Below are 13,104 nucleotides of genomic sequence, written 5' to 3'. Positions count from 1 at the left end.
TCTCCTTTCACATACTTATATATTATATAAATTAATATATATATATATATATATATAATTAATATATATTTAATTAATTTTTTAATACCTCATTGATTAAATCAGTATCTATCAATTTAGTGGGTCACGCTCCAAATCAGGTTTAAGAATTACGGTAGAGACTACCGCATTGAATAACCTCCTGACTGTAGGAACTACTTTGACTTTTCACTTTTTTGTTTTCTACGCCGCAGCCCTCAAATTAATTATGATTAATTATCAACCAATCGGGCGTCAACGGTCCACATTCCACAACATCGAACATAAAAAATTCATTCCGATAAAAAAAAAAAAAAAAATCAAACCTAACCTGTTGTCGACTGCTTTACTTGCTCTTCTTCCTCAAATCCAAAACAAAATTTCCTAATTCTTTAACTCCAATGAATCCGAAATTAGTAGTGATGGCGTTTTCATTTTTTCTGCTACTCTCTCTCTGCTACTCCGCCGAGTTCAGATGCAACAGCGGCTGCAATTTGTATTTGGCATGGTACTTCATCCTGCAAGGAACCAACCCAAGCTTCATAGCCGATGTTGAGAACACCTCAGAGTCGCTCGACGCAATTCACCGTTTCATTAGAGATCAATTCCCAAACAACGACGGTTACCACGGATTCGCCATAAGCAGAAGCCCCTTCCCCTGTAATTGCAGCAGCGATGGATTCGTCGGCTACGTTTTACAATACAGCGTGCTATCCAACGACACCTACGACATCATCACCGAGGAGTACTACTCAAACCTGACCACGGTTTTCTGGTTAGAGCGGTTCAATAGCTATACGGCTGCGGATAGTAATCTTATAACTCCTTCGATTAACGTTACTGTGAATTGCTCGTGTGGGGACAGGGTCATTTCCAAGGATTATGGGTTGTTCATCACGTATCCTCTTAGGCCCGAGGATAATTTGGTGTCAATTGCAAGTCGGTTCAATGTTACTGCTGAGGAGCTGCAGAGATATAACGTTGGTGCCAATTTTAGTGGAGGAAGTAGTTTGCTGTATATTCCAGGCAGAGGTAATTTTTGTTTTTATCCTAATAAACAAAATACTTGTTTGATTAATTTGTTAATTATACCACACTTGTTTTTTTCATTTATTCCACGACAGCGTCTGATATTGTGCTTGGGGGAATTCTTAACAAACTCAGGCGATCGCGGTTCCAAGGTAGAAATATATTTGCGTCTTCATTCATAATGGAAGTTTGTCATATTTAATCATCCTAAATAATTAAATTAAATTAGATTAATGATACTATTATTGTTATTAACTATGTGTAATTAATATTATATTAGTATCTAGTAAGACGTTTTATTATACTAATCTTATATTAAACTTCTTGTTAATTACATAATCAAATTAGCTTTCAACTAATTTCAAATCAATTTAATTAAAATCTTTCAATTGGTGTCGCTGCAAAAATCTATGAATTCTCTTAGATATATATAGATTTGGTCATGATAATGATGTTGAATTTGGATGAAATAGTGCCATCTGAGAAGTGTTAGGCATCAACAAAACAATATTTTTACTTGTCAGTTGCTGTGAAATGATTTCTATGTGCCTCATTGAAGCTTTTTCTGAATTTACAGATGAAAATAATAGCTACCGGCCCTTGACATCAAGGTAATTTTTGAGAATAAAAGTTAAATCGATTGTTCAACTCGTAAACAAAGGTCGCTTAGATCTTAATCTGAGTTTTGGATTCAATTAAGTCTCTAATTTCCATAACAAGGTCATTTGAACCTTATTGCTAACATTGGGTCTTATTTGAATTCAAAATTTTAATTTGGACCTGATTTACCTTTGCTTACAATTTAAAGGATGAATTTGACCATTATTCCATAACTTTTTTTTTTTGGGTGATTACATGAAACAATATTCCATAACTTTGGTTACTGTACTAAAAAAAAAATCTGTTATTCATTCCATTTGGTTACCCTTGGGATCACTTACAAATATATATATATATATATATATATATATATATATATGTTTTATATATGTTTTTTTTTTTTCACAATTGGTTTGGTCTTCTTTTCATGTTCTCTTTATGATGACATCTTCATTTTGATATTTCAGAAGAGATGTGATACACAACATTTGCTGTGTATTTAGTTAGGTAAAATATGGCCTATTTTTTAAAAAACTTATTCTAAGAAAATTAAAAAATAGAATTTGGTGTAAAAATTTTCTTGAGTGAAGAGATAGGAAAGTGTTTTCCAGATTTTCTTGATTTACGCTAATCTTTGGAAATTAATTTTGACAACTAAAATGAAAATTGGCTTTGATATAGTTAATGTAGAATGCTTGGTATCACATATGCTTTTAGAAGCTACATCAATCCTGAAATAGAGAAAGAAAATATAAAGTTATTGAGTTTTGTGCTGCAAAATAGCTAAATGCTGGAAATAGGAAATCTAGAAAGTTAATGGACAAATACAGAAAGTGAATGAAATATATGAAAATTTTGTAATTCATTATGAAATACGGAAAGTGAATAACGAATACGGGAAATGATTAACGAAAATACAACAAGTAAATGAAACATATAAAAATTCTGTAAATCACTGTGATATTATTCATTACGAGTCACTACACCTAAGACTTATTTAGTATTGCTGTTGAAATTACTGTTAACAAAAATAAATTTTTAAATATATTAATTAAAGGTATTAAAAATTAATTTAAAATTAAATTTGACATGTTATAATTATAGGAATTTTAAAATAATAAAAATGTTTTTTTTTTCTAAATTATTTTTTTTAATAGCATTTTAAATATTTTTTTGTTCTCTGAAAAACGCTTTTTCTGCCTAGAACTTCAATGCCCAGACTCATTGCTGGTGTGCCCGTAGCAGCAGCAGTTGTTGTATTAGCAATTTGTGTATACTGTGGATTTTACCGAAGGAAGAAAGTGAAGAAAGAGATAATGTTGCTGACTCCAACATCTCAAGATCTCTCTGCTCAACCTGTTTATGGTATTTTTATACCTCAAAATCTTTTTTTATTTTTTTGCTTGATGATAGGTTTTCTTCTGTCAACAAATTGGTCCCTCCATCCAGATTACCATTGGCTCTATTTTCAATTGAAACAATTAATTAAGTTTATGAAAGTTTGTTTTATTAACAAATTAGTCCCTCGATCCATTTAAAAACTATATTTAAATACATTTATATATTATATTTAATAATTATATATTTAAATTTAAAATATAATATATACATATATTATGTCTCAAACATATTAAATATAATAAATATAATTTTTTATTATAATATCCTCGTTGTGTCGTGTCCTAAATTATTAGAAATAATTGTAATAAAATATATTTATTTATATTTATAATTTACAGACTTATTAATTTTTTCTGAGTGTGATAACACATTTAAAATTAGGATAGTTAAAATAATTTTATCGTAACTTTTCATAATATAATATTTTTATTTATATAATTTTATAAGAAAATGGTTCAATTACATTAATATGTTTTTTAGAATGTCAATTACATTAATTTTGATTCTTATTTAAGTAATAAAATGTCACGACCCAACCTATGGGCCGAACCTGCACTAGGACCTGGGCCAGCCTAAAGCTCCCGAGGCCCGTAGTAAGCCTAACTATTCTTCAATCCAACTCTAAAGCCCATTTGGGCCCAATTTCAAGAATTCAACCGGACAGAATCCGGCTATAAAGTGGACCTTTCAACGGAGAGTTTTTGACTCACCCGACCTGTAAACATGATATATAATCAATTAGGGAGCTTAGCTCACCCTCCATATACTCAAATATCATAAAAATAAATGAGAGCTCAGCTCCCTCATCTAGTCCAACAAACATGCATATAATAATAAGTTTATAGGTCCAACATGGTAATTATATTACAAACCCAAATCAAATAAATATTTCTAATATATGCGGAAATCTAAAAGTTAACAGAATTATACAAGCATGAATAGACGACCTACGAAGGAGAAAATCAAGTTAACCACAACAATAATTCTCCTGTAGCCTGGAAAAATTTTGAACAGGAGTGAGTGTTCGACTCAGAGAGTAAAATATCAATTTTAACCATAATCTTTATAGCTATCTGAAGCTAATGCACCCTGTAGAGTGAAATGCAACATCGTCATAAATTTCATACAAATCACATCAAAAAGACAATTTGGAGCACTCACAAACCCGATAAGGTCAAACAATACATATGTGGGAGCTGATTCCCTATACAGCCCTCTTAATCCAACCTGTGCCAGCGAAGAACTCAAGCCGAACTTTCGCTTAATAAACCAAATCGGGGTCCCAACGAAGAACTCAAGCCGTGTCTACCCTAAAGGACCGGGTCCCAGCGAAGATCTCAAGCTGTATCTACCCGCCCTGTCCATAGCCAACACCACACCACAGGCATGCCAACTCACGCACATTGCTCCAAATTACCACAACAACATTCATGGCACTTCAACATTTATGAATGCAATGTAAAACGTGTCTATTGTTTAACTACATAGATACATTTATATAAGTGATGCATGGGCATGCTTGAACATTTAATAATATCGAAATTACAATTAAAATTAATATTTTACTCACGACTCAACCGAAGTCACTGTGGTGGCTGGGCAGAGGAGGAAGGCTGTCCCGACTCACCTGACAATTTTATTACAATTATTTAATACAATTGACTCAATACAAATCAAGAAAAGACCAAATACGTCCTAAATCGTGCCGAAAATCCTGCAGAATCTCTCCTATACCTAGGACCTACCAAACCTGCAAAAAGACTTAAAACACACTTCTATATCCACAAACCATATATCTACAACTCAATCACATCACATAGCCCCTCCTGGGCCCATTCAAACAGTCATCAATCACAATATGTAAAATTATAGTTTAGTCCTTATAATTAATCCTTTTTGCAAAAACTACCCAAATAAGCTCTAAAAATTTTAAAACTTTGCCCCGCGGTCCTTAGCAACATTACTAAGCTAATGCAAAAAGATTCATACTTTTTTGAGCTACCACGAATATTTTATGGATTTTTGATCCCATTCAAGCACTAGAAAATTACGAAAAAGTAAGGTTCGGGTTTATCTATTCCGATTCTGATCTAGGGAACGCGCTCGGGACGTCTGACAACGGTGGGTTAGCCAAAATCTCGATCTAATTTCGAGACTTTTTCGGTAGCCTATCTGTCTGATCGGAAATTCACAGATCGGGGCAACTATCGAATTTCCGCGAATTGAAGGTACCTACACGAAGCTAACAACACGGGGGTTAGTATATAATTTTTACGGAATTTTCTAAGCTCATTTAATGCTCGAAAAAATACTACAAAGTTTCATGGGACCCACCGAAAAATGGTGTAGGAAAATTTTGAAATTTATATTGCCGCGAAGCTCTCGACGAGTGAAGTGCTATAATACTCTCGGTTTTCTCGTGGGGTTCACGGTTTGCGAGAAATTTAACCCAAAAGTCAAAATGGGTTAAAACTTCCCGGACAAAAATTGGGCAAACCGCTCGATGGATTTTAGTGTTCTTGGTGTTTATGGAAAGCTCTCGAGGTGTAGATGGTGTTTGACACAAGACCCCGCCCAATCGGTGGCCGGATTGGCCGGATTTCGACCGGGAAGCTGAAGCGGTGCGCTGCCCGTCGGGTGGTCTTCGCGCGTGCTTTCCCGGAGTTCCAGGCGGCGGCCGACGAGGAGGAAAGGGTGAGGCGGCGCGCCGGCGAGGTGGGGAGGGCTGGGTGGGGCAGCGCGGCCTGGGGAGGAGGGAGGAGGGAGAAAACGGGAGAGAGAGGAAGAGAGGTCGGGACGCGCGGGGAAGAGAAGAAAAGAAGGAGGGAGGCCGGTCCGATTCGATCGGTTCGATTCAGTCCGGTTCGATTCAGGATATAAAATTTTAAATTTTTACTCTACCTTGGGACCGAAAACGAGGCCCAAAAATTTCGAAAAAATTCTAGAAAACTTAGAAAAATTAGTAGAATCCAAATATATTTTTAGTTTTGCCACGTGGTCTTTAAATTAATTTTTAAAAACCATCAAAGTTTTATATTTTCAAAAAATCGAATCCGATTTCTAAAACCCAAAAAATCTCAAATAATTTCCCAAAATTTAATTAAAATAAAATATCTATATTTACCTACAAAATAATAAATTTAAAAAAATTAGGAGTGTTACATAAAATTTTAGCGACAAATTGGAGTTCTATAAAAAATATAAAGAAAAAAAGGCCTTTTTTTTATATTGTACAATCTATTAATTTGATCAATATAATAAATTATATTTAAAATATAATATATACACATATAAATAAAAAGTTATCATATTGTATAATTTATTAATTTGATTAATATAATATTTACTTGTAAAATTTTACTGTAAATCATGAAAATTATAATAAAATTATTTTAGTCATTCTAATTTTAAATATGTCTCTGAATTGTAATCGTGAATACAAAATGCATTCACAGTACGATACAGATATTATAGGACAATTACTAAATAGTTACTATATATATGTGTATATATACACAAACATATTTATATATTATTAAAATGTTTTATGTTTATCGTGTCCTAAATTATTATAATTTGTACTATATATAAATGTATAAAGGGGAGAGGGGGTAGGGGAGAACATTTACTTTACCCAAATTGCCATTCATTCTTAAAATTAATTATAATATATTTTTATTATTTAAATTAATTTTAAAGTTAATATAAATTTAAAATTCTTAGTCCTACTTATACTTAACTTCAATTAAATATAAAATTTTACAAAAGTAATTAACTAAAATAAAAAATTAATAAATAAAAAATAAAAAAATATAATTTGATCGTATTACAATATTAAGTAATATACTTTATTAGTATGTGATTTTTCAAATTTATGCAAGTTAACATTGTTTTAAATTATAAAAAATTAAAATAAAATATATGCAAATCAAAATTTTTTTTTCCTAAAAAAAAAAATAAAATAATAGAGTTTAAATTAATTAAATTCAATGAGCTAATTTACATTTATTATTAATTTATTTTAATTTTTAAATATTTTCACCTATTTATATTTTTAAAACTTGTTATTATATTTTTTTTTATTATATTACATTTAGTTTATAATTAAGTTAATATTATATGTTAATAATATAATACATAACTTTCATATAAATATGATCAAATAAAAAAATATTTTTTTAAATTGATAAATATTTTTATTTATATAATTAACTAAAATGGCATTAAAATTAATATTTAATTTTAATAATTAAAATAATATTTATAATACTATGATAATATTATATGATATATAAAAAATAATTGAAAATTATATAAAAAAAATTAAATCGTGAGTTTTTTAAAGAGTATAATATTGTGCAATGCACGTTTTGCAAGAACTAGTAACTCTAAATTATTTGAATATAAAATTTAAATGGAGGAGCTAATTAGTTAATAAAACAAAATTTTAAGTACTTAAATTTTTTCAATTGAAAATAGAGTTAATAATAATTTTGAGGGAGTGACCAATTTGTTGACAAAACAAAACTTTATGGGTTAAATTGTTTCAAATTGAAAATAAAGGGACCAATTTGTGGATTTTGATAAACCTTATGGACTAACTTGTGATTTATCCAAAACTAAAATTATTAATTTTAAATAATAAAGGTCAAAATAAATATTTTGAAACATAACAGAGGGTTGTTAATAACCAATCCTTTCTTTTTCCCTTTTTTAAGCTAGATTGCTTATCATGTAAGACTCGCCATCCAATTGGTGCTAATCTGCAAAATTTCACAAACACACGACACGCATAAATTGAAGTCTCATATGATTGATATCTCATCCAACCTTCTAATTTAAGTGTGCATGCCATAAGTATTACTTATTTATGGCTAAATATGCTCTTCTTCAATGTGTTCTTGTTTTAAAATATTTAAATCTTCTCTTCCCACAATTTGCCCCTTTTATTTTCTTTGCATAAATACAACAACAACTAAGTCTTAATCCCAACCTAGTTGGGGTTTACCATATGAATCTGTTATGCATTATAGGAGGAGGAGGAGAAATAGGTAGTTGAGGATATGGATAAGGATGTATTTTGGAGGGAAATATTGTTGGACGAGCAGTTGGAATAAACTGAATCAGTTAGGACGTTGTTAGCTTAGCTGAATTAGTAAGTAGCTGATAAGCTACTCTATTATAAATAGGACTACTGATAATATCAATTCAATCTACTGATGAATCAATGCAAAGATATTATTCTCTTCTCAAGAATTCTATTCTCTTCTCATCCAGGTCTCTCTCTCTCCTCATCTAATTCTCTTTTCTCAAGATTCATGTCTCAATATCTGTTTTCAGAGATTGATCCTAGACTGATAATTGACATTTTGGTATCATAGCTAGGTTTCGAGAGGGATTGATCTACAATTGTGGATTTGGAAAACTGCTGAGATTACCAGATCTGGAACAGTTACTCAGGAATTGGCTAATGCAGCCAAGATAGCTGAGTTGGAAGAACAAATTAGGGTTATGTAAGAAGTTGCAAGGAAGGAAAATGAAAATGTAATGGAGAAAATTAAGCAGAGTGCAGAGGAAACTAGAAATGTGATTCTGGAGCAAATGCGATCCATGTTTGGGGCTAATTTGGTGGATAAGGGCAAAGGAATTTATTTTGGAGAAAATGAGATGGCTAGAACCTCTGTGGCTTCTCTCGGAGGCAGGGGAATTTTGCCTATACCTAAGGAGAATGGAAATTAGCAATAGAAAGAGTCTAATAGTGCTGGATCCATGACTGAAATAATAGGTATGCCTAAAAATTTACCTAAAGTCAAGCTTGTTAGTTTTGATGCCAAAGAACCTAGAGCTTGGATTAGAAAATGTATTAAGTATTTTTAAGTTTATGGAATACCTAAGGATCAAATGGTGGGGATTGCTAGTTTGTTTTTGATGGACAAAGCTGATAGTTGGTATCATAATTAGGTTAAGGGAGTTGGTTCTCATAATTGGGAAGATTTTGAGAGGGAAAGATGTGAAAGATTTGGGAAAGATGATTTGGAGGATGTGATTGAGGAATTTATGAGAGTGAGGTTGGAAGGGACAGTTGAGGAGTATCAAGATAGGTTTGCAGATATTAGAATTAGGCTTGAAAGAGTTATGCCTAATTTGGGAGAAGCTTTTTTTCTTTCTATGTTCATTGGGGGATTATGGGATGACATTAGGCTTGTGGTTAGAATGATGAAAACTTCCACGCTTTCCCATGCTTTTGAGATTGCTAAGTTCCAAGAGCAATTCTTAAATAACAGTAAGAAAATTCCTTCGTACACAAGACCCTGTCAAAGCAATTTTAGATCTGCTTCTTCTATTTCTTCAGTACTTTTTCTTATAAATCTGCCAAGTTTCATCTTCCTAGTTTCATTTCACCAATTCTTATGCACACAAGCCAATGAATCCATATTAGAATTCTACACCTAAACAACCAGTAAGTGCCCAAAAACCTTCACCAGCAATCAGTCAAGCCTTTGTCACTCAGGCTACCAATGTAAGCAGCAGAAGTCCCGTATGGCCATGCAAATGTGTGAGAATGATGGAACTGTTTTTCAATTGCAAGGGCAGGAAGTAGATGATGGAGATGAAGTGTGGCATGAAGTGTCTGAGGGTGATAATTCTAGTCCTATGGATGAAATGACCTTGTCAATGCATACCATTGAAGGGAAACAAGGGTCAGATACTATTAGAGTGAAAGGGCAGTATAAAAATAGGGAGTTACTAATTTTAATTGATAGTGGAAGCACTCACAGTTTTTTGGATACTAAGATAGCCAAGGAGTTGAAACTTCCTTTGGTGGATGTACCTCTATTTGATGTGGCAGTAGCGGATGGTAGGAAAATCTATAGTACAAGCATGTGCCCTGCTTTTGGTTGGAAAATCCATCACTATTGTTTCAGTTTTGATTTCAAAGTGCTAGATATGGGTAGTTTTGACGTGATATTAGGAGTGGATTGGATGAAAACTTTCAACTCTGTTTTATTTGACTTTCACAATTCTACAGTAACTTTTTAGAAGGGGAATGTTCAGGTGGTTTTGCAAGGAATTATTGATACAGCTACTCCTTCTAAATTGTTGCATTGTATGCAGGGAGAGGAGCTGAGTAATAAATATGGGAAGGATTTCCAAACTCCATTATTTTGCATTCAGTTTTCTCAGCTACAGTGCAATGATTTCCAATCTTCTGCTGTGAATGGAAATTCATTTACTGTTACTCATCCGTTTGGTTTGCAACATCTGTTGTCTAAATATAAATGTGTCTTTGAGGATGTAAGGGGTCGACCTCCATTCAGGAGTCATAATCATTCCATTCCAGCGGTGCCTTCTGCTGAGCCTGTCAGTATAGGAACTTACAGGTATTCTTATTTCCAGAAAGCTAAGATTGAGAAACTTGTGAAGGAAATGTTGGATAGTGGGGTTATTCAACCCAGCAGTAGTTCTTATGCCTCTCCAGTTTTTTTGTTTAAGAAAAAGGATAGTTTTTGGAGAGTATGTATTAATTCCAGAAGATTAAATGACCTCACCATCATAGATAAATTTCTAATACTTATTATAGATGATCTCTTAGATGAACTTCATGGGGCAACTGTTTTTTTCCAATATTGACTTGAAAGTAGGTTATCATCAAACAATGTTGAACCCTAGGGATGTCCACAAAACTGCTTTCAGAACTCACCATGGGCATTATGAGTTTACTATCATGCCCTTTAGGTTGACAAATGCTCTAGCAACCTTTCAAGGCCTCTTAAACCATATTTTCCAAACCTTCTTAAGAAAGTTTGTATTGATATTCTTTGATGATATCTTGATATATAGTACATCTTGGGAGGAGCATTTACAACATTTGGAAGAGGTTTTTAAAGTATTACAGCAGCAACAACTGTATGCTGAGTTGAGCAAGTGTTCCTTTGGGAAATCTGAGATTAATTACCTAGGGCACATTATTTTTGGCAGAGGTGTTGCTATTGACCCTGCCTCTGCCAAGATTCAAGCTATGGTTTCTTGGCTCATACCAAAGTCAGTAAAAGAATTAAGGAGTTTTCTTGGGTTGACTGGTTACCATAGAAAGTTTGTGCATCATTATGGCATTATCAGTAAGCCTTTGACTGATATGCTTAAAAAAGATGCTTTTCAATGGGATGATAGGGCACAACAGGCATTTGAACAGCTTAGAGAGGCCATGTCTCAGGCTCTAGTATTGGCATTGCCAAATTTCTCCATACTCTTTGTGGTTGAAACAGATGCTAGTGGGATTGGTATGGGTGCTGTGTTGCAATAAGATGGGCATCCTATAGCCTTCAATTCCAAGGCTTTTAGGCCTAAAATTAGAGCCTTTTCTGTATGTGAAAGGGAATTGCGGGCAATAATATTTGCTATTTCTAAATGTAGACATTACTTCGAGCAAGGACCTTTGTTTATTAAGACAGACAATAAGAGTAGTAAGCATCTTTTGGAGCAGAGATTACATACGAATTTGCAGTTTAGAGGAGTTTCAAAATTGCTAGGCTTGCAATGCAAGATATTGTATAAGAGAGGGTTGACAATAAAGTTGCAAATGCTTTGTCTAGGAGGCCTGCTGATTCTGATAGTAAGTTGATGGTTCTAAGTTCTCCTTTACTGTCCACTTTGATGAATCAACTCATTCAAAGTTATGCTGGAGATAATCAAGCACTTGATTACATTGCTCATTTGTCCATTGATAATAAAGCACATCCTAGGTTTTCTTTCAAAGATGGTCTGTTATTCTATAAGGACAGACTATATGTGGGAAGTAGTGGCAATCTAAGAGAGCACTATTAACTCTCTATCACAACTCTCAGTTGGGGGGTCATTCAGGTATAAATGCCACTTATATCGGACTCAATAGACAGTTCTTCTGGCCTAATATGTTGAAGGCTGTACTACATTAGGTTAAAAGCTGTAATGTTTGTGCAAGATGCAAAAATGAGACCTGTGCTTCTCCAAGTCTTTTGCAGCCCCTTCCCATTTCATCCCAGGCTTGGCAATATTTCATTATGGATTTTATAGAACAATTGCCAAAATCAAAAGGGAAAGATACTATTTTAGTGGTCATCTGTAAGTTTACTAAATATGCTCACTTTATGGCTCTGCAGCACCCTTTCACAGCCAAAGATGTTGCTGAAGTGTTCTTAGACAGTATCTTTAAACTACATGGTTACCCAGTTCTTATTGTGTTTGATAGAGACAAGTTGTTTACTAGTCTCTTTTGGAAGGAACTCTTTAAAATGATGGGAGTTCAGCTAGTTTTTAGCTCAGCTTATTACCTCAATCTGATGGACAGTTAGAAAGGTTAAACCAAAGTTTGGAAGGGTATTTAAGGTGTTTGCGTTTTCAAAAAACCTCGTTCTTGGGGAAATTGGTTGTCTCTAGTTGAGTGATGATATACACTAGCCATTATAGTGCTTTAAAATGTCCCCATTTGAAGCCTTGTATGGCTATAAACCTGCTTCTTTGACTCTCTTTTGCCATGCGAGTCAACTTCAGTGGGAGCTATCTTGGAATTTGCGAGGGAAAGACAGCAAAAGACTCAGTTGGTTAAGTAGAATTTATTGATTGCTCAAAACAGGATGAAACATTATGCAATAAGAAGAGATCCGAGATGGAATTTGAAGTGGGAGATTGGGTATATCTTAAGCTACAGCCTTACAGGCAGCATTCAGTGGTTGCTTGGAAAAATCTCAAATTGGCTGCTAGATACTATGGTCCTTTTCAGATTGTTTCTAAGATAGGGAAAGCGGCCTACAAGCTTCAGTTGCCTGATTCAGCCACCAGTCATCTATTTTTTCATGAAGAAGAAGATTGGTGATGGTGCAATAATTGTGCAAACTTTACCTTCCCAACAAGAGGACCGCATCATCATTGCTCCTAAGAACTTAAGACAAGAACCATTTCTGGGGATTCTCAGCAGGTGCTTGAACTTCAGGGTCTCATCAAATGGCTCAACCTGCCTCAGGAGGAAGCCACTTGGGAAGATCAATCCTTCATACTGGCTCAGTTTCCTGAATTTCA

General features: G+C 33.5%; 1 protein-coding gene across 4 annotated transcripts in view; it reads left to right on the top strand.

Annotated features, from left to right (window-relative positions):
- Window positions 1-281: 281 nt before the first annotated feature.
- Window positions 282-13,104, top strand: part of LOC110657668 (chitin elicitor receptor kinase 1) — a 32,506-nt gene continuing 19,683 nt past the window's right edge. For all 4 annotated transcript variants that reach the window (XM_058151402.1, XM_058151403.1, XM_058151401.1 and 1 more), the window contains exons 1-2: window positions 282-1,050; window positions 1,143-1,199. In XM_058151402.1, the coding sequence (XP_058007385.1) occupies window positions 420-1,050; window positions 1,143-1,199 (688 nt within the window). In that variant the 5' untranslated portion in view covers window positions 282-419. The remainder of the gene's footprint in view (window positions 1,051-1,142; window positions 1,200-13,104) is intronic.

Source organism: Hevea brasiliensis, chromosome 8 (assembly GCF_030052815.1).
Source record: "Hevea brasiliensis isolate MT/VB/25A 57/8 chromosome 8, ASM3005281v1, whole genome shotgun sequence".
Classification (NCBI taxonomy): Eukaryota; Viridiplantae; Streptophyta; class Magnoliopsida; order Malpighiales; family Euphorbiaceae; genus Hevea; species Hevea brasiliensis.
This window is presented reverse-complemented; position numbering and strand designations above follow the sequence as displayed.